We start from the raw sequence: 24,305 nt of genomic DNA on the forward strand, positions 1-24,305 counted from the left end.
CTCATGTCCTGCTTTCAGGTTCTCCACAGGCTTCTGGTTGGCCACTGAGAGAACAGGATGCTGGACTAGATGGGTCAATGGCCTCATCTAGCGGGTGTGTCTTACCTTCTTAAGACATTCTTACCCAGGGATGTGTTGCCCTCCAGGTGTCATTGGGCTTAAGCTCTCATCAGCCCCAGGGAGTACAGGCAACAGGGAAGTTGCAGTTCATCAGCACCTGGAAGGCCACAAGGTCACCTCAACTCTAATCACTACACCACACTGCCTTTCTTGATAGCTTAGAATTCAGTGCGGCTTTTACCATGTCAAACTTATTGGCAGCAGCTCTGTAGGGTTTAATTCGGGATAAATTCTTAGCCCTACATGGAGACACTAATGACTGAATTATTGGGACCTTCTGCATGCGAAGCAGGTGCTCTGCTGTTGAGCTAAGGCCCTCTCGCCATGGCCAGCTACCTGATCCTGTTAACTGATGACTGGTGCCATATCCACACTGTACATTTAAGCCGCATGGCTTCCCTTGAATAATAATGGGAACTGTAATTTAAGGGTGTTGGGAATTGTAGCTCCTAAGGATAAACTGCAGTTTCCAGAGTTTGAGGGTGGAGAAGCCACGACTGTTAAAGGGGTAGGTTTTTAGCTTTTAAAATTTTTATTTGACTAAATCATTCGAAGGGAGATGTGTGTTGGAATAAAAGAGGATATATACAGCCCCAAATGAACAGAGTGTAGTATAAGCCCTCAAAAGAAAAATAGCTCCGTTGGGTTTGGGGCATTGCGGTGGGGGACAGCTGGCTTCTCGTTTTTGGCTAGATGAACACACATCCTACTGCTCACTTTCTAAGATTTCAGAATGGGGCTAGGACCAGTCCAAGAACTCCTTTCTCAGAATCGGATCCCTGACGTTCATTCCCCCAGGACGGGACCCAGGCGTTCGAGTTTCCTATCTCACAATAGGATCCAGGCACCGAAGCTTCGTGTCATCATGATTTCCCAGAATGGGACCCAGGCGTCCGAGCACTGCCTGCCCCCATCCCCCGCTCCCGGGAAACGTGCCTTTGCCGCCGTGCCTTAGCGGCCTCCGGTGTACGCACGCGCCGGGAAAGCCCGCTCATGAATAATGCAACAGCGAGTGGGAGGGACCAGCGGCGGAGCGGCCGGCCGGCCGATTCGAGAAGCGAAGGGGCGGGCTCATGCCGCGGGATCCAATAAGAAGCCTCGGTGGGGACGGGGTGGGGCTGATAACCCTCGGCGGGAGGGGGGAGTGAAGCGGGATCCAAGATGGCGGCGGCGGCAGCAGTAGGGAGGTGAGAGCGAGGCTCACTTGTGGGGTGGCGGCTATGCGGGGGAGGGCGTGGGGGGAGGGCTGTTTTCAGAATGGCTTCCCTCCCTCCCCACCGAAGACCACCAACTCTTCATTCCTCCTGAATGACCCTTCAACTTCCGGGGCTTCCCTTCAGCCCCCGCTCCCTTCCCACAGTCGCCTTATTCCCGCCCTCCAACCCCACATGGTCTCCCCGCCCCCATTGTGCTTCCACGTCGCTTCTGGAATAGACCTCGTTCCCGCAGGGCGCCCCACAGGTGCGCGTGCTGCTCCTTGCCCCGCATCGCCAGCCCCTGCTCACCCACCCAGCCCATGGTCCCCGAATCCCTTGCAGGACCCCTTTCCATTTCTCCACCCCCCATAAGCCCCTTCCGAGGCTTGCAGACCCCTTACGATGCAGCCACCTGCCTACACGCCTGTCTACCTGTGCTGTGCGCACACGATGCATTTAAAACACCCTGTGCAAAGAATCCTGGGAACTAATTTACCCTGTCAGGGATCTACAGTTCCCAGCGCCCTTCACCAACTGCACTTCTCTGGATATTTTGCGGTGTAGCTAGGCCTCCCAATGTATGGTGTGGGTGCGACCTCTCCACAATTATTTTCTATTATGAAGCAGATAATCCAATATTTCCATTCTGGCAGACTGAGTTCAGGGGACACTAGTCCAAAACCACCTAAGCAAAACCAAGGCTGGGCTTTGATTTCAAACTTAGTTTGCAAGATTCCTCCAGGGATCTGGTTTGGATGTGAGAACAGGATCTTGGACTAGATGGGCCTTTGACTTGATCCAGCTGTCCTTTGTAGCCCATTGGCTAGTCCGCTATGCTCTGTACCAGTTATTAAGAAGCACAGCACTGACCCTTTTTGCTTGTTGACCATTTCATATTCAATTACATTCATTTTGTATGTTCTTGGGGACTGGAAACTTTCTTCTGCTGAAATTTACAGAAAACTATGAAAATGATTTGTACTGTGGACTGTGGTCTGCACAGTTGTGAACACTGATCTGCACATTTTTGCATAGCCGTGTGCTGTAGAGCATCTGATTGGAGATGCCACTGGCAGTCAGTGTCAAGAACACTGGGCTAGGTGGACCATTGTGCCAACTCAGTACAAAGCAGCTTCCTATGTACCTGTGCTGTGTTCACAGCTCAGTGGTAGAACATCTGCTTTGCATGCAGAAGGCCCCAGGTTCAGTCCGCAAAATCTTTAGATAGAGCTGGAAGAGACCCCTGCCTAAAACCCTGGAGAGCTGTTGCCAGTCAGCTTAGACAAGACTGAGCTAGGCAGACCAATAGTCTGATTCTATATAATATGGTTTCCTATGTTCCCTAATACCCATCCCAATTGTAGTTCTTGTGAGTGAACCATGGCATGGTTGTGATGATTTCCCTTAGTTTTGTTCTTGTTCTGTGCTTCAAAATACTTTTCAAAATAATGTGAACCACCAAAAAGGACAGATCCTTGCCTCAAGAAACTATGTTTTGAAAAAGATGAGCAACCAAAAAATAAAGGGGCAGTTTTTCTTTTTATCTTTTTACTGAAACTTCCTTCAGAACTTTGTGCTTTTGCATGTGAGGTCTTGGTCAGCCCAGTGTGCTGATCCTTCTATTAGCACATGGCTCCTGCTTTTCAGCCTTTGATCACTCAAATGCAGCATGTGTGGAAACAGGCACTGACCTTCACACCAGCAGTGGAGAGCTCTGTTTGCCCTTTGCACTCTCCCTGTGCCCATAGTTTTGTCTCTAGAAGCTGCTTCCTGATCACTGAATACACAGCAGATGGCTTGATCACATCTTGGCATTCCTGCTATGAATGAGCCTGTGCTTCAAGAACAGGTGTTGGCAGATTTTACAGTCGCATCTACTCTGTACATTGAAAGCAATCTCATGCCTTTTTAATAATCATGGCTCCCTGTTTCCCATTCAAGAATCTTGGGAACTGTAGTTTGTTAAGGGTGCTAAGAGTTGTTGGGAGAACCTTCAAGACCTATGACCCTCTACATCCTTCACAAAACAGTTTCCAGAATTCTTTGGGGAAGCCTTGATTGCTCAAGTGGTATAGAAACGCTGTTCTTATTATGTATTAACATACCCATTTATTTATTAAAGTGTTCATAGACTGCATTTTCAAAAAATATATAGCAGGTCGGTATACAGTGTACAGTGGTGCCCCGCAAGACGAATGCCTCGCAAGACGGAAAACCCGCTAGACGAAAGGGTTTTCCGTTTTGGAGGTGCTTCGCAAAACGAATTTCCCTATGGGCTTGCTTCGCAAGACGAAAATGTCTTGCGAGTTCCTGCAGGGTTTTTTTCCTTCCCCCCCCTTTTCCCCAAGCCGCTAAGCCGCTTATCAGCTGATCCGCTAAGCCGCTTACCAGCTGATCCGCTAAGCCGCTTACCAGCTGATCCGCTAAGCCGCTTATCAGCTGATCCGCTAAGCCTGCTAAGCCACTAATAGCGCTAAGCCGCTAATGGGCTTGCTTCGCAAGACGAAAAAACCGCAAGACAAAGAGACTCACGGAACGGATTCTTTTCGTCTTGCGAGGCACCACTGTACAAAGTTACATTAAGAGACATAAAAACATCAGTAAGAATATCAGTAGATATTCATTGGCAAAAAGAAATCCACATTGCAAAGGCCTGTCTGAATAACAGTTTTTTGGAGATACATGAAAGGAGGCGGAGATGATTCCTGCCAATCCTTCACTGGCAGGAAGTTTCACAGAGCAGGGCTCACCGAAACCCAGGGGCATGGGGGGCCACGAGAAGCACCCCATTGCAGGATGCCAGTGATCAAGGTAGAACATAATGCTGAGGCAGGGCTTTCAACGTGTTGTGGATGTGAGCAAGGGCCGTTTAGGCGGAATCCCACTCTGGTGTTTTTACTAAGGCCCCAAGCTCCACCATTCAGAGACAGGTATAGTGGCTGGAGAAGAGAAGGAAGCACCTCATGAGCCAGAAATGGGGATAATGTGCGTGTACAAGTACAAATCCCCTTGAATGAGCTGCATATGTGGAATTCTAACTGCCTAATTTTGAGAGAGAGAAAAGCTTTTTCTTGTTGCTGTTGTTAAATAATTAGGAGCCAGAACCCCTTGTTGATGTTCTGCCAATGCTGATTTGTGTGTGAGTGCATTTTTGCATGCCTGCCCAGACATATAATTTGGTTACCTACATTTTACTCTTTTATTCTGCGTTTTAATCATAATGGTTTTGTGCATTTCTAATTGGTTAGTAGATTTCAGCTGTTGTTTATCTATAGTTTTAGTTATACACCATGTAAAGAGGTTTGTAAAAAATATGTGATTTATAAATCTCCTGCATCAAAAAAAATAATCATGTTGCGTAGATCAGGCACATGTTTAGTGCTCTACAGATCCTAGCTTCGATCCCCAGTACATCTAGGTCAGGCTGGCAAAGCCTGTTGTCTGAGACCCTGGAGAAACGATGCCAGTGTAGACAGCAGTGAGCTAGATGGAGCAATGGTCTGCTTTGGTGTAAAGCGGTTTTCTGTGTTCCTATCTGGTGAGCTTTCTTTTCGTCATTACTACACTACAGATGAGATAAGGCAATCCAGAAGCCATCTTTCAGCTGAGAGCTTGCACAGGACCTGTGTTTTTTAAACACTGTGGGGAAGGGCTGTAGTTCCGTGGTAGAGCATCCGCTTTGCATGCAGATGGTCTCAGCAGTCCTGATTACCCCCCACCAAAGGATGTTGTTTAATGCTAGAGTATGATTCTCTTAATGTCAGAGCCAAGGGTTTGAGCCACACATTGGGCAAAAGATTCCTGCATTGCTGGGGTTGTACTTGATGACCCTCATGGTCCATTCCAACTCTGCAATTCTATGACTCCATTATTCTATCTATCTTCTGGAGACCATTCTCGTTTCCCTTTTTCATTGAAGCAATTGAGCAGCCTGTGTCAATGGGATCTTAGCTTTGAAAAGGCATTCTGTGTCTGTGCTGCTTGGGCTAGGCTGGTGTAGGAATTCCAGATGGCATCTGGGCCTTAAACATCCCTTTTGAGCACAATCCAGGTAGTTGTAGGATGAACCTTGTTGGTTAATGCTAGCTGGCCTGGAGCATGCACCTTGAGTGAGACCCTGGTCCATCTAGCTCAGTAGTGTCTGCACTTACTGGCAGCAGCACTCCAGGGTTTCAGGCAAGGAGTCTGCCCTACCTCTGCCTGGAGATAAATCCGGGGCCGTTTACATCAAAACGCACTTGCTATCTCTGTGAGCCAGCAGCCCTCAAGTACAACTGGTGGGGGGGAGTCTGCAAGTTAACAATGTGTTGCATGGAGAAATGTCTTCCTTCTCAATAGACTCGAGATGGCAGCTCTTGCTTGGTTAGCTCTTTCCCTGGCTGTTGTCACTGCTGTGGACAGAAGCAACTTCAAGACATGCGACCAGAGCTCTTTTTGCAAGTAAGTTGGGTCTCTTATCTCTGCTGTCAGAGGAGGACTCTTGAGTGGGGAGAGCGTTGCTGTTGCACTCAGGTCCTGCTTGTGGTCTTCCCTTACTGCTTGTGGTCTTCCCTTACTGGTTGACCAGTACAGTGGTACCTCTGGATGTGAACGGGATCTGTTCCGGAGCCCCATTCGCATTCTGAAGCGGACGCAACCAATGCATGCGCGGGTCGCAATTCACCGCTTGCATGCATGTGCGTGACATCATTTTGAGCGTCTGCGCAAGCGGCGAAACCCGGAAGTAACACGTTCCGTTACTTCCGGGTCACCGCAGAGCGCAACACGAAAACGCTCAACCTGAAGCATATTTAACCCTAGGTATAAGAACAGTATACAGGACCAGGTAGGCCTCCGGCCTGATCCAGGAGGCTCTTATTGTCTTACAATAAAAGCATCAGCTAGCCACTGGTAGCCTTAATTCTGACTCTCCCCACCGGCCAGAGTGTGCCTGTGAACAGCAGTTCCTGGGAATCATTTACTGTTGTCGTCAACAGGCTTCCCACTGAGGCATCTGGCTGACCAGTGTGGAAACAGGATGCTGGACTTGATGAGCAGGGCTTGTCTGATGTTCTTGTTATTTATTTCTTCGTTGTATTGCTCCAAAGGAGCCCAGAGTGAAAAATAGCAGCATTAAAACAATATTAATAAAAGCAGCTTAGAAACATTTTTTTTTTAAGAAAAAAGTTTAAATGTTTGTCCTGGCTGAGGAAAAAGGGCTGGCACTCATTTCCTCAACAGGATTCCTGTTCCCTGAGGAAGGGCTGCGGTCCTTTCCCTGTGCCGTGAAGTTTCCTCTTGTGGCTACAAGTACAGAAACAAACAAGCTTCCTACAATGGGAGAGTGAGATAGTAAAAGGTGGCCCTGATCATTTGCCTCCAGTAACCATGGTTTCCCCTCCCTAGGCGCCAGAGGAACGTGGAAGCTGGGAGTTCACCCTACAGAGCGCTGCTGGAGTCGTTGCAGCTCAGCCAGGATTCCATGAAGATCCAGCTCATCAATGAAGCAAACAAGGTGAATTGATGAGTTGAAACCCTAGGTAGCCAGGGTGGTATAGTGGTTAGAGTGTTGGACTAGGACCTGGGAAATCGGGGTTCAAATCCCCACTCAGTCATGAAGCTCTATGGGTGACCTTGGGCCAGTCACATTATCTTGACCTACCTCACAGGGTCCTTGTAGGGATTAACTGAGGAATGGGATGAACCATGCACTCTTTGGAGAAAAAGGTAGGATATAAATGCAGTAAATAAACTCTTCTGCTTACCTGCTTAAGAAAGCTGAAGCGGCCAGCCAGATGGAGATGTCAGTCACCAACCTGGCGTCCAGGGATCTCCATGTGGTCGCGATGGGACCCATGTAATTTGCAAAACACGCCTGGTACCTAGCTAATTTTGAACACTGGTTGGAGGGCATCTGCAAGAGAGACCTTGGATAACTGCTGCCCTGGAGGAGAGAGTGCTTGACTACAGTGCCAAATTTATGACCTGGTATAAGGGGACGCGGGTGGCGCTGTGGGTTAAACCACAGAGCCTAGGACTTGCCGATCAGAAGGTTGGTGGTTCGAATCCCTGCGACGGGGTGAGCTCCCATTGCGTAGTCCCTGCTCCTGCCAACCTAGCAGTTCGAAAGCATGTCAAAGTGCAAGTAGATAAATAGGTACCACTCCGGTGGGAAGGTAAACGGTGTTTCCGTGTGCTGCTCTGGTTCGCCAGAAGCGGCTTAGTCACGCTGGCCACATGACCCAGAAGCTGTCTGCGGACAAACGCTGGCTCCCTCGGCCAATAAAGCGAGATGAGCGCTGCAACCCCAGAGTCGATCATGACTGGACTGGTCAGGGGTCCCTTTACCTTTTTATAAGGCAGATATCCTACATCTGTGTAGCTCAGTGGAAGAACAGATGGCTGGTGTAGAGAAGCTCACAATTTCAATCCCCCTCAGCTCTTCACTAAAAACAACCTCCATTTGCAAGGCTGGAAAGGCCCTTATCTGAATTTTTGGAGAGCTGCTGCCAGCCAAACATAGGCCACGCTTGTAAACATACATGTATCAGGCAGCAGTCTCAGCTTTGGGGCTGGAGCCTCAGTGTAAAACAGGGACAGGGAACCTGGGGGCCCTCCATATGTCATTGGACTCCATCAGCCCCAGCCAGAATGGCCAGCAGTCAGGTACAATGGGAGCTGTACTCCAGCAACATCTGGAGGGCCACAGATGTTCCCCACCTCTGGAAAAAGAGGACTTGACCCTGCTCTCTGCCTCCAGGTCCCTCTCCTCCTCGAGCTCTACGGCTTGAAAGGGAACATGACCCGGATCCGGATCAATGAGTTGAACCCGCTCAAGCCCCGCTATGAGGTACCAGATGTGTTAGTCCAGGACCCGCCCACTACCAGGTACGCAGATGGAGGGTCATTTATGCATCCTAGCTCACCATGGGTTGTGAGGAGAAGGCACAGCGGTTTAGTGTAGGGGCAGGGAACCTCAGGCCCAGGGTGGGATGGGGAATTTGCATTTGTGGCCACACCCACTTTCCCCCTCAAGCCCCACCCACCACTTGCGTGGGGCCTCCAGAAGGTTATGTCACACTTGAAAAGGTTCCCTGCTTTAAAGGGAACCCTTTCCCCTGGGGTGGGGGAGCAAAACAGCATCTGCCCTTCCTTTCTGCACGGGAAGATCCAGATCTTGTCGGGGCCTGGTTGATTCCCACCACAAAGTAGCAACAGTCTATAGTAGGGCTGGGTGATAACTGGTTTTCAACATCGCAATATACTGAGATGTCACAATGTCAGAAATAAGGATGGAGCTATGTAGAGGCATTGGTTGGCTTTACGGTTTTTCTCACATCATGATTATTGCATAGCAAAAAATATTTGCTATGCGAATCACACATATCATGATTTGTGGTGCATTGCTAGGTCAAAGATCACGTTATGAACTTAAAACCGGGTTTGGACGATACATCAATATATCGCCCAGCCCTAGTCTATAGAATAGCGCCCAGGATCTCGCATGTAGCCATGGGGATATCTTCCTGCCCTCCCTTTGGACACTTCCCTTTCTTCATGCCACCCGCTCTGTTCTTTCCCCTTAATCCTCCCACCCCCACCTCCCACCAAAGATTATCTGTCACAGGCCGGGACGATAACAGCGTGGAGCTGTCCCTGGGCGAGGGGAACCACAAGCTGATTCTGACGGCCAAGCCCTTCCGCATGGACTTGCTGGAAGGGCGGGAGCTGGTGCTGAGCGTCAACTCCCGGGGGCTGCTTGTCTTTGAGCACCTGCGGCAGCGGAAGGACTCGTGAGTACTGGGGCCGCCGGCACAGGGGAGAGGGAGGGGAAGGCTGTTCCTGGCTTCTCGGCAGCTTCTGTCTTCCTCAAACGAAAAAGCTCAAGCAAACAAACGAGGGGAAGGGGATCTGTTAACGGACAAGATTGGGGTGTACCTGACAGGTGGGAGCCTGCTGCTTTCAAGTCTCCTAGGAAAAGCGGCTGACCTGGGGGAATGGGGTGTAGAAAGGAGAGGTCAGCCTCCTCTTCCAATTCACATCCTTTCCCTCACTATGGGTCTACCCTTCCCATTCCAGAATGGGTTGGGGGGGATATTCGGTATGAGGCAGGAGTCCTGATTTGTGGAAAGCGGGGACGGCCTGTTTCATAGAATAATAATTTGTAGAGTTAGGCGGGACCCAAAGAGTCATTTAGTCCCAACCCTCTTCAATGCAGCTAAATAACCCTTTTAGCTGCAGTCCGCTTTTTCCTCCAGCAGGAGCAAGGGGTGCTCCCAGTGAGCTATGTAAGTGCAAAAGGGGCCTGTGCCAGAAGCCTTTCTGGATGTGTTTTTAACCCCGCTTTCTCATTGGGAAGTGCCACCAGGCAAGACCTGGTAAGAAGATGGGGCTCTGTGGTGCTTTTCATCTCCAGCCTCCCACCAGCGGGGGTCACTGTAGTGATGTCTCAACCTCCATTCGGGGCTGGGCGAGCGAGCAAAGGCCTCTTTGTATGGGTTTCACACCCTCTCTTTGGGACACAAGGCCAGAAGTTTCTATCATCCAGGGTGTTGGAGAAGAAGGAGGGGTATAGCTTAGGTCAGCCTTCCCGACCTGGTGCTCTCTGGGTGGTGTTGGACTATGGCTCCCACCAGGCACAGCCCAGTGGTCAGTGGTGATGGGAATTGTAGTCCAGCAACATCTGGGTGAGCTGCGCTGCAGTGAGATCCTGGAGGCTGAACTACGTCATCTCCAAGATCTCTTCCAGCCCTCTGATTCATTCTCTGGAGCGAGAGCATGTCACAAGCACATCTCTTCAAGCAGGGCTAGGAAACCTGCTTCCTCTGCTCTTGGGACTCCAAATCCCATCAGCCTCAGCTGGCCTGGCTTGGTCTGATGGGAACTGAAGTTCAAAGTGGCTGGAGGACACTAGGTTGGGGGAAGACTGTGCTAGGGAAAGCAGCAGGCTTTCTGTACAAGGGATGGGAAGGGGGTCTCAGTTAACCCACCCCTCCCCCCTTTTCCCTACCCTGCTCCCCAGCCCCAGTTGTCCTGGAGGGGAGAGCAGGGCCATTTCCAGGGGTGGTTGGGGGGCTGGCTGGAGGGATGTGTCTCTACGTCTCTGGGATTCCTTGCACTGACTCTCGTTGTGTTTTCTGTTTTTGTTGGTTTGTGCCTCCCCCTCCCGCTCGGCCCCCCCAGTTTCTCGGATAAAGTTAGTAGCACGGTCGTTAGCATTTGGGATAGGATCAAGAACCTTTTCTCTAGGTAAATCTGCAGCTTCTGCTACTGTTTCTAAAACCTTCCCCACCCACCCTTGCCGCCGCCTAGACAGTGGCTCTGCCATTCCCTGCCCACCTTTACCTGTGCCGTATTTGGGGATCCCTGTGGTTAGTTGCTGCCCTCTCAAATCCTTGAGAGGTGTGCGGCAGCCTTTAGCTCTGTTTCCAAGGTGTGCATGAACGCATTTGACTGTCCCGATTCCCGCAAACCTTGCCTTGAGTAAGTTCATGAAGTTTAATTCATTGCAACTCATTGCTGTGCTGGCAGCAGCCAAATCAAAGTGTCCTTGTTAAAAATAAAAGTAAAAAGTCTGAGTGTGATCTAGCCAGAGTTAAGTCGTTTTACTTTCAACATAGTAAAGTTGAAACCCAATGCTTAGGTTTATTCTGTTTTTCCTGAAGTTATATCCTTGTTGTTACCACCCCATCAGTGTACATGGCATCTTAACAGCAGTACATAGGGAGGTGTGGGGAACCTGTGGCTTTCCAGATGTTGTACAACTTCCATCATTACTGACTTGCTAGGGCTGATGGGAGTTGCAGTTGAGCAACATCTGGAAAGCCAGTTTCCCCACTCCTGACATAGGCAGCCTAAATTCTTTAGACGGTGGAGAATTACAGCAAATGGGAGGGAAAGGGTTTGGGAAAAATCCTGGGTTTGGGTTAGGAATGAGGAAGAAGAAGAGTTTGGGTTTGATATCCCGCTTTATCACTACCCTAAAGAGTCTCAAAGCTGCTAACATTCTCCTTTCCCTTCCTGCCCCACAACAAGCACTCTGTGGGGAGGACTGGGAGGATGAGCCAATAGCCTTGGGGTGAATGGGATTTTGAATGGGGTTTGAAGAAAAAGGAAGAGGAAGCTGCCCTACCTCCAGCTCAGTATTGTCTACACCAGCTGGCAGCAATTCTCCAGGGTTTCAGGCAGGGGACGTTCCCAGCCCTAACTGCAGATGCTGGGGACTGAACCTGGCACCTTCCGCATGCCAGGCAGATGCTCTGCCGCTGAGCTATGGCCCTGGCTCACACATACCCATGCTCAGAGAGATGACGTTCTAGGCATAAAGGCATCAAAGCATGCTTCACTTTAGTTGGATCATGTCCTTTTGTCCTTGTCGCCTATGATTTCTAACTCTGTCCCAGGGTGCTAAGTAATTTTCCCGACTCTTTCACACATTTTGTTTGCTTGCTCTTTAAGCAGAAACACAAAGGTAGTGTGCAAATGAGGCAAATAGATATCCAGATATGATACAAATGCATTCTGAAGAAATATTGTGGCACCTTAAAGCAGGGGTGGAGAACATCAGTGGCCTTCCTAATGGTGCTGGATTACTACTCCCATTTCCCCTGATCATTGATCATGCTAACTGGGGGCTGGTGGGAGTTGGAGTCCAACAGAGTCTGGAGGGCCACAGCTTGCCCACCCCTCCTTAAAGGCTTACGCCAGTGTTTCCCAAACCTGGGTCTCCAGTTGTTTTTGGCTCCCATCATTCCTAGCTTTCAGGACCAGTGCTCAGGAATGATGGGGATTGTAGTTCAAAAACAGCTGGAGACCCAAGTTTGGGAATCGCTGGCTTACATGCTTATTGTGGCACAGTTTCATTTCTCTTGAGTCCGCAAAAACATCTGCTGTGATAAGAGCGCAATATTCAGAGATAAACGTGTCCCTAAATTCAGTGAGGTTTACTCCCAGGTAAGTGAGTATGGGATTGTAGCCTAAATTTATTAGTCTTGTGTCAGGGGTAGCCTGTGTGGTGCCTGATGAGACTCCAGCTCAGCTAGCATGGCCACCAATCAGGGATAATGGGAGTTGTAGTCCAGCAATCTCTGGAGGGAGCCTCATTGTCTGCCACTGCTTAAAGGTCCTGCAATATTCTTCTCTCTGTACATCATGCAGTTAAAGGACTGTTTTAAGAGTGCCATAGCTGGTTGCCACATCTTTAGAGTACGCTGGGTGGCAATGCTGGGCAGGGGTGGAGACCCTGTGGCCCTCCAGTTGTTAGACTCCAACTCCCATCAGCCCAAGCCACCATGGCCAATTGTTAGGGATGCTGGGAGTTGTAGTCTAGCAGCATCTGGTGGGCAAAAGGTTCCCCATCTCTGGTTTACTGCCATGTAATGTATGGACAAAGTATTGCGATCGTATCCGCAATTTGCAGGCTGTGATAAGCCTAAGAGACCAGGATGTCAGATCCAACTTTCTGATATGTTTCTTATGGTCTCGCAAAAAAAGCAAAGAAAACAAATGAAGTGAAATTCCCGAATGTTTGTCTTTTGAAGCAACGTGTGCCAGTGTAGGAGACCAAGACCCATTTTGCCACTCATTCCGTGTAATGCATTTCTAGTTGCAGAAATGTTGGACTTCTTATTGCCTCTTTTGGTTATTCTCCGTGCTGGTTGGTATTGGGAGGTTGCTGCTAATAGAAATTGTTTCATATCAGAGAGGGAGCTCACGCTTTTAAGTCCTTGCCAGAAGGACATGCTGATGGGCTGCTTGCTGCTGTCTCCTTTCTCTATTTCTGTGTAGACCATGTTTAGTCCTAGATGAGAGCTTGCGTACTTCCAAACCCATGGCCCTGCAGGATTTCCTTTAAACTCACACACTGTGCATCAGGGGTATTATGTATGGCTTGGTGACAGCAATCCAATACATGAGAAGAGCCTTCCTTAGATCTTTTTCTCCCTTAAAAAGTGCATAGAGTTGAAACTGGAAAAGCTCCATGTGCTTTTTTAAGTCTTAGATTAATTCTGCTATATATGACTTTCACCCAGATCTCTCGGAAAAACAAGGTCCGTATGTGTGTGCTTTTCTCTTTCTGTCTTGTGGGAGGCAGCGGGGAGAGATCCAGCTGAGGGGAGAGAGAAGTGGCCGGCGGAAGACCCTCACTCAAAATTCCAAATGTGCCCCCAGACATTAAAAAGTTGATGTGCCCCAGTCTGAGGGGAACCATTGGCCTTCTAGATGCTGCTGGACAACAAATCCCATCATCCCTGACCATTGGATCACAGTGGGTGCGCCACAGATTCTCAAGCCTAAGTGAAGACCTTCACACCCACACCCACACACACCCACACACATGTAGCAGGCAGTTCCACTCTCTGAGAAGTCAGTGTAGTTTTCCAAATTTTGCAGCACCTTGGAATGCATTCCAAACTTCTTACCTGCCCACAGGGACCCCTTGGCACACCTGCTGATGAACCCACATGCATTTCAGAGAATATCTGAGTGAGCAAGTGCTCTGATTGTTCAAGGAGCCAGCTGTGCTTGTTTAGGGTGCCATCTTGTTTATGTTCTATCTAGCTGTTGCCCCACGCAAACCAAATGTGCCGAGAACACACGCAATATCCCTCTTCTCTGTTCTTTATGGGGTAAGGATAGTAATGCCTGGGGCTGCCGCTCCACTGTAAGACCTCTCAGGCAACAACCCCAGGCACACTTGCATCTTGAAGTGCAAACTCACTGAACACCACAGGGCTTGCTTCTGAACTGGCATGCATTAGACCTGCCTGGTTTAATTGTTTGGCCGTCTGGGTTTTCATCAGCTGCTTGTTAGATGTGCAGATGAAGAAATAACATTTCTAATGAGAAAACCACCCATTGCAAATAAGCCTACAGCAGGCATAGGCAAACTCAGCCACCCAGATGTTTTGGGACTACAACTCCCATCATCCCTAGCTAACAGGACCAGTGGTCAGGGATGATGGGAATTGTAGTCTCAAAACATCTGGGGGGCCGAGTTTGCCTGTGCCTGACCTAGAGGCACAACTGCAACACCCCCTTCTTCTTTAGGTGCAGGACGAAAAGCGGCCAGTCCAGAATGGGATTGGCAACCATTTCCTAAGAGCCAGTGGGTTTGGAGCCGAGGGAACCAGAGCCTGGTTTTGCACTGTCCTCCGCCCCACAGCTGCCCACACTTCCCTTTCCCCTGCTAACTGGCTGGGCTGTGAATTGGTGTGTGCTGTGCTGCTTGTAGTGGACTAACGGTTCCAGCATTTCATTTGGGCTAGGACAAAGTTGGGATTTTGGTTTCCTTTTCCTTTCAAGCTGCCTGGATGGGGTCATGGGGCAGGTGGGGATTCTAGGGCTGAGCCTTCCTTTCTCCCCCTCCCTTATTTTCTTCCAGAGAACCACCAAAGGAACCAGCATCAGAAGGGGAGGGGGCTGCTGAAGCCTCGGATGCCCCTTCGTCAGCGGAACAGGAGTCTACAGAGAAAACCGAGCAGGTGAGCACAGGGTGGGAAAGGTGTTCACCTGCAGTAGCAGTGAGAAACCTGTAGGCCTCCTGATGATGGGGGGGGGGGCTCCAACACAAAGCCCCAACAATCATGGCCAAAGGGTGATGGGAGCTGTGCTAACCGACATCAGATTCTTCACCCCTGCTCTGCAGGGAATAAGGGAGCTGAATGCTGAACCATAATGACTGTGAAGTGAACCACAGTCATGCCAAGCCATGGTTTTTAATGCAGTGAACGAGCCTCTTGGGCTCACTCACTCTTCCCCCAGCCCTGCTCGGAGGAAATCAGAAGCTTCCAGTTCCAGTTTTGCTTAACCACAGTTTGTTGGATTCCAAGACTGAGAAGCAGTTAACAATAACTGTGGTTTGCGTGAAGCACGTTGACTTGAAATGGTGACTTGAATTTCCTTTGTGTTGTTCTCGCAGGGTGAGGAAGCACCCAAAGGGGCTAGTGAGACAGAAGAAGAGCCAGGATCTTGGGAGGAAACATTCAAGACACACACAGACAGCAAGCCCAATGGTAAAGTCCTGTTAAGGAAGGCAATCCCAGAAGCATTTTGTTACTGCCCACTTGGGTTAACAGACCATGGTTTCAGATCCTGGTTTAGTAGCCTCTTGCAAACCATGGTTTGTTGCAAGTGTGGCCAAACCCTGCTTTGGTATTGAAGTGTAAGACACCTTAATGCTGCTCCACTTCCCTTCTTCCTAGCTCCCTCTCGCTTTCTCACTCTCTCTCTCTCTTTCTGCAGGTCCAACATCTGTGGGGCTAGATTTTTCGTTCCCGGGTGTGGAGAACGTGTATGGGATTCCAGAACACGCAGACTACCTCCGGTTGCGAACCACTGAGTAAGCCTGGGGCCTGACAGTGTTAATAGCAATGGTGGTGGGGTTCCCTGTGCACGCCCCCGATGGAGCTTAAGCAGTTGCAAGAGGGTTGTATGTGTGTGCCCTAGAGATTGAGGGGTGGTGGTGTGTTGCTTTCCTAGGCACCCCAAATGGTGTCACGAGTATCAGGGAGGCAGCTGCGCCATTGGATTCACCCTGCATTTCCCCCTACTGTTTCTAATTGCCAAATCCTTGGCAGGGGAGGGGACCCATACCGCCTCTATAACCTGGATGTCTTCCAATACGAACTTTATAATCCCATGGCTCTCTATGGCTCTGTTCCTGTCCTGCTGGCCCATAATCCCCAGCGCACTCTGGGCATCTTTTGGCTCAACGCGGCGGAGACCTGGGTGGACGTCACCTCCAATACAGCAGGCAAGGTACTGTTCCTCCAAGGGCACATCACCCCTTTTACTCCTTGTGTAAAACATGTTTTCATTCCTCCGTTGCAGGGAGTTGGACTAGATGACCCTCACAGTACCTTCCAACTCTACAGTTCTATAATTCTAGGACAAGGAGATGGCTATATTTTTCCTCCACTGTGGCCGTGGTATTCCTCCAAATACCAATTGCTTGGAATCACAAATGGGGAGAGTTATTGTCATGCAGACTTGCAGGCTTCCCAGAGATCTACATCTGTTTGGCCACTATGAGAACAGGGATGCTGGATTAGATGGGCCTTTGGCCTGGTCCAGCAGGACTCCTCTTATGTCCTCCCTAGCTGAGACACATCACACGCACCTGCATGAGACCCAAAGCAAATTGAGGTCTATTGACTTATTCCTCATCCAGCTATAATGCAAACTATAGGCCACATCTGCACTATACATTCAAAGCACTGTGATACCCCTTTGACGGTCACAGCTTCCCCCAAAGAATCCTGGGAACTGTAGTTTGCTAAGGGTGCCAAGAGTTGCTAGAAGACCCCTGTTCCCCTCACAGAGCTGTAGCGTAATTCCCAAAGTTCCCAGGGAAGATGGATCAATTGTTAAACCAATCTGGGAATTGTAGCTCTGTGAGGGGAATAGAAGTCTCCTAACAACATCCTTTTCCCAGTAGTGGTGTATGGAAGTGAGAGCTGGACCATAAAGAAGGCTGATCGCTGAAGAATTGATGCTTTTGAATGATGGTGCTGGAGGAGACTCTTGAGAGTCCCATGGACTGCAAGAAGATCAAACGTATCCATTCTGAAGGAAATCAGCCCTGAGTGCTCACTGGAAGGACAGATCGTGAAACTGAGGCTCCAAGACTTTGGCCACCTCATGAGAAGAGAAGACTCCCTGGAAAAGACCCTGATGTTGGGAAAGATGGAGGGCACAAGGAGAAGGGGACGACAGAGGACGAGATGGTTGGATAGTGTTCTCGAAGCTACAAACATGAGTCTGACCAAACTGCGGGAGGCAGTGGAAGACAGGAGTGCCTGGTGTGCTCTGGTCCAGGGGGTCACGAAGAGTCGGACACGACTAAACGAATAAACAACAACAGCAACTCTCTGCTCCCTTTACCGGTTCCCAGGATTATTTGGGGAAGCCATAACGGTTAAAGTGGTATCGTAGTGCTTTGAATGACTAGTGCGGATGTGGCCATAGTTTCTTCTTCAGTTTCTTCTTCCATTATTAGTTGGTCTTTTCCACTTTGCTTCAGAACTGGCATCTCTATAGGAGAGGAGCCTCTCTCAGTTCAGTCCTGCCGCCTTCGAATGAACAGAGCTGTCAGCTCTTAATCTATCACCCGTGCAATGCCCACAATAGCTAGCTAGGATGAACATTTCATTTGCCTCCCTGCCCATGTGTATTTCAGTGGCAGTTGAAAAGGGGATGAAGCGCAACACCTTTGGCAATCTCCCCCCTGCTGCTGGTAGCTTGAAAGCGATCCTTATTGGAAGAGTGGCCATTTTGCATCCTTCAAAACACAGAACTGAAATCTGTGTGTAAGCTCCCCTGGCAAAGTGCCTTTTATCAAGCACACACATACACACCCAATGCAAGCCATTCTGATTACCCACAATACTTGGATGTCAAGTGGACTTGGTGCACCCAAACCCAGGAAGGAGGGGGCAGAGGCAGGTGGATGCCAGGGGCTGACCTGGTTCAGGTTGTCATGGCAAAGTGGCCTGCTGCAAAAGAGGAAGACAAGGCAATGCATGAAAGCTTGTTTATGTAAAGCCAAACTATGGTTTGCTATTCCACCTGAGCTGATTGAATAGTTTGTCACCAGAGCCGTCTTTCCCATAGGGCTTAGTGGTGCATTCTGCCAGGGTGCCGGCCTCTCAGGGGCGCCCCAGCAAGTGGGAGAGCTGCGCAGCTTTGCCGGTGGCCTCCCCTTTCCCTGGCAGGCGTGCAGCTTTCCTCCCAAGCCTCTGCCAGGAACGCTCTCCCACAGCAGCATGGGGGAGAGTTGCCCCTCCCATGGCTGGCAGTGCGCAGCTACGGCCACCCCAAAACTATCCATGGTAATTTGGGGGCGCTGGGTGGATATTTGCACCCCAGTGCTGCATCTGCTAAAGACAGCCCTGTTTGTCTCCCCCAAACTCTTTCACAGACTCTGTTTGGGAAGATGTTGGATTACATGCAAGGAGGAGGCGAAACTCCGCAGACAGATGTTCGCTGGATGTCTGAGAGCGGGATCATAGATGCGTTTCTTTTGCTGGGCCCTACGCCCAATGACATCTTCCGACAGTATGCATCCCTCACAGGTGAGTGGGACAGAGATTGTGTTTACTCTGCTTCTGGAAGAAACTGGCTTTAAACAATGGCAGGGATTATCTTTTTCCTTCTTTTCTTACCGTACTAGTCCTAAGAATAGACTGAAGTCAATGGCCATGATGTAGTCCTTAAAAAAAAATTTTTTTTACTGTAAGCAAATAAATTTTGAGTTTATCCAATAAACAGAAGACCCCCAGACAGATATACAAGTATGTAAATATCATTAAGCTTCTGCTACAATCAAATGACTATTTTCATAAAGTTCCTAACAGTATATGTAGACTAGCATTCTCTTAACAAGGCTCCATTTCCCCCCACAAAAAGCATGTCTGTTTCTCCACTATGACCCTTACTATATTTGTTAATTTTATAATACCAATAATTTTATTATTTATACCCTGCCCATCCAGCTGGGTTTCCCCCAGCCAATCTGGGCAGCTTCTAGCACATAGAAAAACTTAATAAAATGCCAAACATTAAAAAATTCCCGATTCAATTCAACCATAGATGCAATATCCCAAACTTTACTGTTCTGTTCCTCCAAAGTAGGGGCTTTCATATTTTTTCCAAATGTAACGATTGTTCTGGCTGCAGTCAAGACTAATTTTCTGTCCCTAAGTCCACTGCTTTCAAGGGGTTTGCTTTGAGTTAGACTTAGTTGGAGGCTCCAGGACAACGTGGGCCCAGCAGTCTGACTTGATTTAAGGCAGCATTTCTCTGGCCCACCCTCTGCGGGCATGAAGATGGGCAGGTGTCCTCGGCTGACCTTCCTTTCTCTCAGGAACCCAGGCCCTTCCTCCGCTCTTTGCCCTGGCCTATCACCAGAGCCGCTGGAACTACAACGACGAGGAGGACGTGAGCACAGTGGACAACGGCTTCGACGAGCACGACATTCCGTACGACGTCATCTGGCTGGACATTGAGCACGCTGATGGCAAGCGCTATTTCACCTGGGATCCCAACAAGTTCCCCCGCCCCCGGGAAATGCTTCAGGGCCTGGCAGCCAAGAGGCGCAAGGTGAGGTTTGAGGAGACGTCCCTAGCTCTGGGACGCAGGTGGCGCTGTGGGTTAAACCACAGAGCCTAGGACTTGCTGATCAGAAGGTCGGCAGTTCGAATCCCCGCAACGGGGTGAGCTCCCGTTGCTCGGTCCCTGCTCCTGCCAACCTAGCAGTTCGAAAGCATGTCAAAGATCAAGTAGATAAATAGGTACCGCTCCGGCGGGAAGGTAAACGGCGTTTCCGTGCGCTGCTCTGGTTTGCCAGAAGCGGCTTAGTCATGCTGGCCACATGACCCGGAAGCTACACCAGCTCCCTCAGCCAATAAAGCATGATGAGCACCGCAACCCGAGTCGGTCACGACTAGACCTAATGGTCAGGGGTTCCTTTACCTTTACCCTAGCTCTTAAGCTTCCCTGCAGGGACCTTGGAGCTTCCGCACACCTAACGATCATCTGACGTGTCCCAGACATTAATGACATGTAACCATGGACTAGAGCCTGGGTGGGGAACCTCAAGCAACAATGCGGCCCTCCAGGCCTCTCTATCTGGCCCCTGGGACTCTCTCCCCAGGCCACACTCCTCAGTGGCCCTGCTTTGCACTGCAGATATTTTTGTCTGGCTGGCATGTGGGCCAGACATGCATCTTCTTCCTTCCCTGGATGGGGGATAGGGAGGGGTGCTTGAGTACTGTACGAACGTAAAATTAACTTTCGTCGCTCCGCCCATTTTTGCATCTGATCTGGCCCTCCACTGGCATGTGGCCCTCAGAGGGTTACCTAGAAGGGAATGCGGTCCTAGTTCTGAAAATGCTTCCCCACCTCTGCCTTGTTGGCATCCATCTGTCCAAAGAGACAATGGAGTGTGCTTCCAGGGGTGAATTCAAACTGCTGTGTTAGCAATTTAGAACTGACCTCCCTGGGGCACAAGCCTGGACAGGGTGTATGGAGGTCCTGGGCTGCTCAGAAGACAAGACCCTCCTCTTGGCCTCTCTGGTGTGGTCCGAAAGAAAGCAGAGCAATACACTTGGCTGCAGGAGTTCCTGGAGGGAGGTGTACAAGGTGTCATCCCACCGTTTTAGGGACTCCACTCCGGATTTCTGTAGGGTTTACTCCTTAGCCTTTTCTTCTCCCAAAGATATCCTGCAAGGCAGCGGAGAAGAAGGATCAGAGTTTTCCTTCTCCTAGATGGGCTACCTTCCCAGAGGGACAAGCCCCACCTGCCCCTCACTTCCCTCTGCAGCACATGCAGAAACCATCTTATTGATCGTCGGACCCACCACAGCAGTACCTCAGGTTACAGACGCTTCAGGTTACAGACTCCCCTAACCCAGAAATAGTACCTCGGGTTAAGAACTTTGCTTCAGGATGAGAACAGAAATTGTGCTCTGGCGGCGCGGCAGGCAGCAGCAGGAGGCCCCATTAGCTAAAGTGGTGTTTCAGGTTAAGAACAGTTTCAGGTTAAGAACAGACCTCCAGAATGAATTAAGTACTGGTACCACTGTATTGGTATCACCCACTCAACCCTCCAGAACCTGCAGGGGAAGTCGCTAGATTACCGAGGGTTTGAGACCCATCCAGCTTCAGTGCTCTGCATAGCAGTCTCCCCTGTCACTTGCAAACCCAGAATAAATGATGCAGAGGAAGACAAACAATTTGAATTTGGTCTTTCTCAAGGCAGGGGGCGGTGCTCAGCCCAACCACTTTCATCCCTGACCACTCTGGTTTTTCTCAACTCAGATGGTGAGCATTGTGGACCCGCACATCAAGGTGGACAGTGCTTATCGGATCCACAACGAGATTCGCTCCCGGGACTTTTACGTCAAGACGAAGGACGGCAGTGACTACGAGGGCTGGTGTTGGCCAGGTGAGGAAAGTGAATTCGGTTGATGAGGCAGGAGACTTGTTTTGCTGTGCTCCTGGCGTTTGGGGCCAGCCCCGACTGGCAGTCATGTGGGCCAGCCCTCTTGAGTGGCAAACCCCTGAGTGCCATGAAAGGGCAGCGGATTCTCAGCTTTCGTTATACATTTATAGCAGCCATCAGAATTTCCCATGGGAAAAGCTGCAAAGACAATAGGAAATCAAATAAAGTAGGTTTACTGAAGGAAGCTGAGGGAACAACTAAATATTGTAAAATGAACAGCTATGCTTAGAGAATAAGGAAGATTTAGAGAAGCTATAAATGATTGGAGTCTAGTAACACAATATTTAAAGAAACCTAAAACTAGCAATCTCAGGAGAAGCAATACATCACAAGTGGCCCTCCTGATGTTGCTGAACTACAACTCCCATCATCCCTCACGGTTTGTCACACTGGCTGGGGCTGATGGGAGCTGGATCCAAAAACTTCTGCAGGGCAGGCACCACATGGACTACCCCTGGAATAGATTGTATGCATTTTTTAATATAACTTACACCCACCCACCCCGAAATGTGGCTGGATTATGGCCAATATTTAATTTTGTAAATACAGTGGTACCTTGGTACTCGGAACGGTTTGGCTCCTGAACAAATCGGCTCCCGAACGCCACAAACCAAGAAGTAAGTGTTCCGGTTTGTGTACGTTTTTCGGAAACCAAACGTCCAACACAGCTTCCACTTTAGTGCAGGAAGTTCCTGCAGCCAATCAGAAGCCGCGCCTTGGTTTTCGAATGGTTTCGGGAGTCGAACCGACTCCCAGAATGGATTAAGTTCGAGAACCAAGGTACCACTGTAACTAAGTATTCAGTGGCTATACACACACACACACTCTATAATATTTAAGCTATTAAGGAAATCTTAGGAGATCTTGACAAGCAAACCACTCAGAAATATGCATACATCTACCAACGGTTCTATAACAACAATTTTACTGATTTGTGTTTCTTAATATATTGCACTTTATTGATTATTTAATTGTTTATAGTGCACGATACATATCATCATCAACCTTTTATTCGACCGTCAGTCAGAAAAAAGTACGTTTGTCAATACACGGTTAAAACATCCAGGAAGATTTTAGAACTTAGCCAACACTAAAATGGGCTAAACAGATAGCCCCATATCAATACAGTCAATTATAGTCTTGCGACGCTTAAAAGCTAAAAAAAGAAATTTGGCCACCAAGGAAGGTATAGCTCTAGTGACATTATTCAGCAAGTGTAAAACCTGGTTTTCTCCGGGTAGGAAGCTAAATTGACATAGGAGTGGGTCTATAAAATTTTGTCTAAGCTCTGCATAAGAAGGGCAAGTCAAGAGAATGTGTTCGGTGGACTCAACCACACCCATGGCACAATGACAGGTTCTCTGGGCGTATGGTACTCCCCTGTACCTTCCCTACAATATCGCAGAGTCAAGGACATTTAATCTAGCCGCTGTAAGAAGTCTGCGGTATTCCACATAGTGGATTTCTGCAAGGTAGGGGGCTGGTATGGTCCGATAAATCTGGTCCCCTAGGAACATCCCTGGTTTTACCTGGGCTATGTCCTCTTGTCTGGCAATGTCACTCAGTCTCCGGGAGATCACAGCTCTAGCTTGATTGTACGTCATAGACTCAAAGTAAAGGTGAGACAATCCGCAGGATTGAACCTCGTTAATGACCTCCCTTTCCCACGATGATTGGAAATTGTCCCTCAATATCAAGGGGGCAATACCCACTGGTTTAAAACAAAGATTGAGCCATAGCCAGAGCTTCGTCTTCAAGGCCACATACCGTAGAGCTTGCCAGCCAACCTCTAATCTCATAACCGCACCCGCTACCGAGGGGGGAATCCTAAGGATGGCTCTAAGGAATCGCGTTCGGATAGAATCCAGTTTCAAAAAATCCCTGCGGGAGCCTAAAGAGATGCCCGCCAAAAGAAGGGGGAGGACTTTCATTTGAAAGAGTCTCAAAGCTATCTTCACTGATTGAGCCTGATTCTTAGCATATAGAGATCTAATCTGGATGGCTGCTTTAGATGCATTAGTTGTTATATAGTCTCTGTGGGCCAGAAAAGTCCTATTTGACCGTATTACTTGTCCCAGATATTTAAAGCAGTTAACCTGCTCTAGTGGGATCCCGTTCATCGACCATCGATGGAGTCTCGGTCGGGCAGAGAAGACCATGATCTTGGTCTTAGCATAGTTGGGTTGGAGCTCATGCTGATCACAGTATTCATGTAGAGCTTGCAAGATTCTCCTCAGTCCAATAGGGGATCTGGCAAGAAGTGCGGCGTCATCCGCATACAGAAGAACATTCAGAGATCGGCCTGCTAATTTGGGGGGGTGGAAGACATCATTGGCCATGTGAGTCACCAGTGAGTTAATGTAAAAGCTAAACAATGCTGGGGCCAATAGACAACCCTGTCTTACCCCTCTAGTGGTGGTAACAGGGTTGGAGACTAGGCCTTTATTGTCTAGCCTGATTCTCAGAAAGGTGTTTGTATGGAGGCTGATAATCAGATGAAGGAGACGACGATCGATCTTTGTAGCAGCCAGTTTTGTCCATAGCTGCTTTCTAGAGATTCGATCAAATGCCTGCTTAAGGTCAATAAAAGCCACATGAAGAACCTTTGGGGCTTTGCCGGCATACTTTTCCGCCAGGTGATTCAAGGTTAATATTTGGTCTGTGGTAGATCTTCCAGGGCGAAAACCCGCCTGTTCATCGGCAATGATATTGTCGTCCTCCATCCATTTCGATAGTTTGTTTAGCAGGTACCCCGAGTAAATCTTCCAAATGACATTTAGCAAGCTGATTGGTCTAAAGTTGCTCGGCTCTGTACGTGGGCCTTTCTTATGTATTAATACAATCAACGCAGAGCTCCAGCTTGAGGGAAATTTTGCTGTTTTGTTTATATGCGTGTAAAGTGCTGCTAAAAGTGGGATCCACCAATCTTTATTTGCTTTGATGGCATCAATGGATATAAGGTCATCACCGGGGGCCTTGCCTGCTTTAAATCGATCTATGAGAGT

The 24,305-nt window shown here is 49.1% G+C and overlaps 1 protein-coding gene across 2 annotated transcripts in view; it reads left to right on the forward strand.

Moving 5' to 3' along the window:
- The first annotated feature begins 1,249 nt into the window (after positions 1–1,249).
- Positions 1,250–24,305, forward strand: part of GANAB (glucosidase II alpha subunit) — a 35,926-nt gene continuing 12,870 nt past the window's right edge. Inside the window, exons 1-13 of one of the 2 annotated variants that reach the window (XM_053368285.1) lie at positions 1,250–1,307; positions 5,655–5,756; positions 6,702–6,810; positions 8,056–8,183; positions 8,909–9,088; positions 10,479–10,544; positions 14,680–14,779; positions 15,217–15,310; positions 15,540–15,636; positions 15,875–16,055; positions 18,217–18,370; positions 19,162–19,397; positions 21,117–21,243. In XM_053368285.1, coding sequence (XP_053224260.1) covers positions 1,282–1,307; positions 5,655–5,756; positions 6,702–6,810; positions 8,056–8,183; positions 8,909–9,088; positions 10,479–10,544; positions 14,680–14,779; positions 15,217–15,310; positions 15,540–15,636; positions 15,875–16,055; positions 18,217–18,370; positions 19,162–19,397; positions 21,117–21,243 — 1,600 coding nt within the window. In that variant the 5' untranslated portion in view covers positions 1,250–1,281. The remainder of the gene's footprint in view (positions 1,308–5,654; positions 5,757–6,701; positions 6,811–8,055; positions 8,184–8,908; positions 9,089–10,478; positions 10,545–14,679; positions 14,780–15,216; positions 15,311–15,539; positions 15,637–15,874; positions 16,056–18,216; positions 18,371–19,161; positions 19,398–21,116; positions 21,244–24,305) is intronic. The other variant, XM_053368286.1, reaches the window with a different exon arrangement.

Source organism: Podarcis raffonei, chromosome 16, assembly GCF_027172205.1.
Source record: "Podarcis raffonei isolate rPodRaf1 chromosome 16, rPodRaf1.pri, whole genome shotgun sequence".
NCBI classification, from domain to species: Eukaryota; Metazoa; Chordata; class Lepidosauria; order Squamata; family Lacertidae; genus Podarcis; species Podarcis raffonei.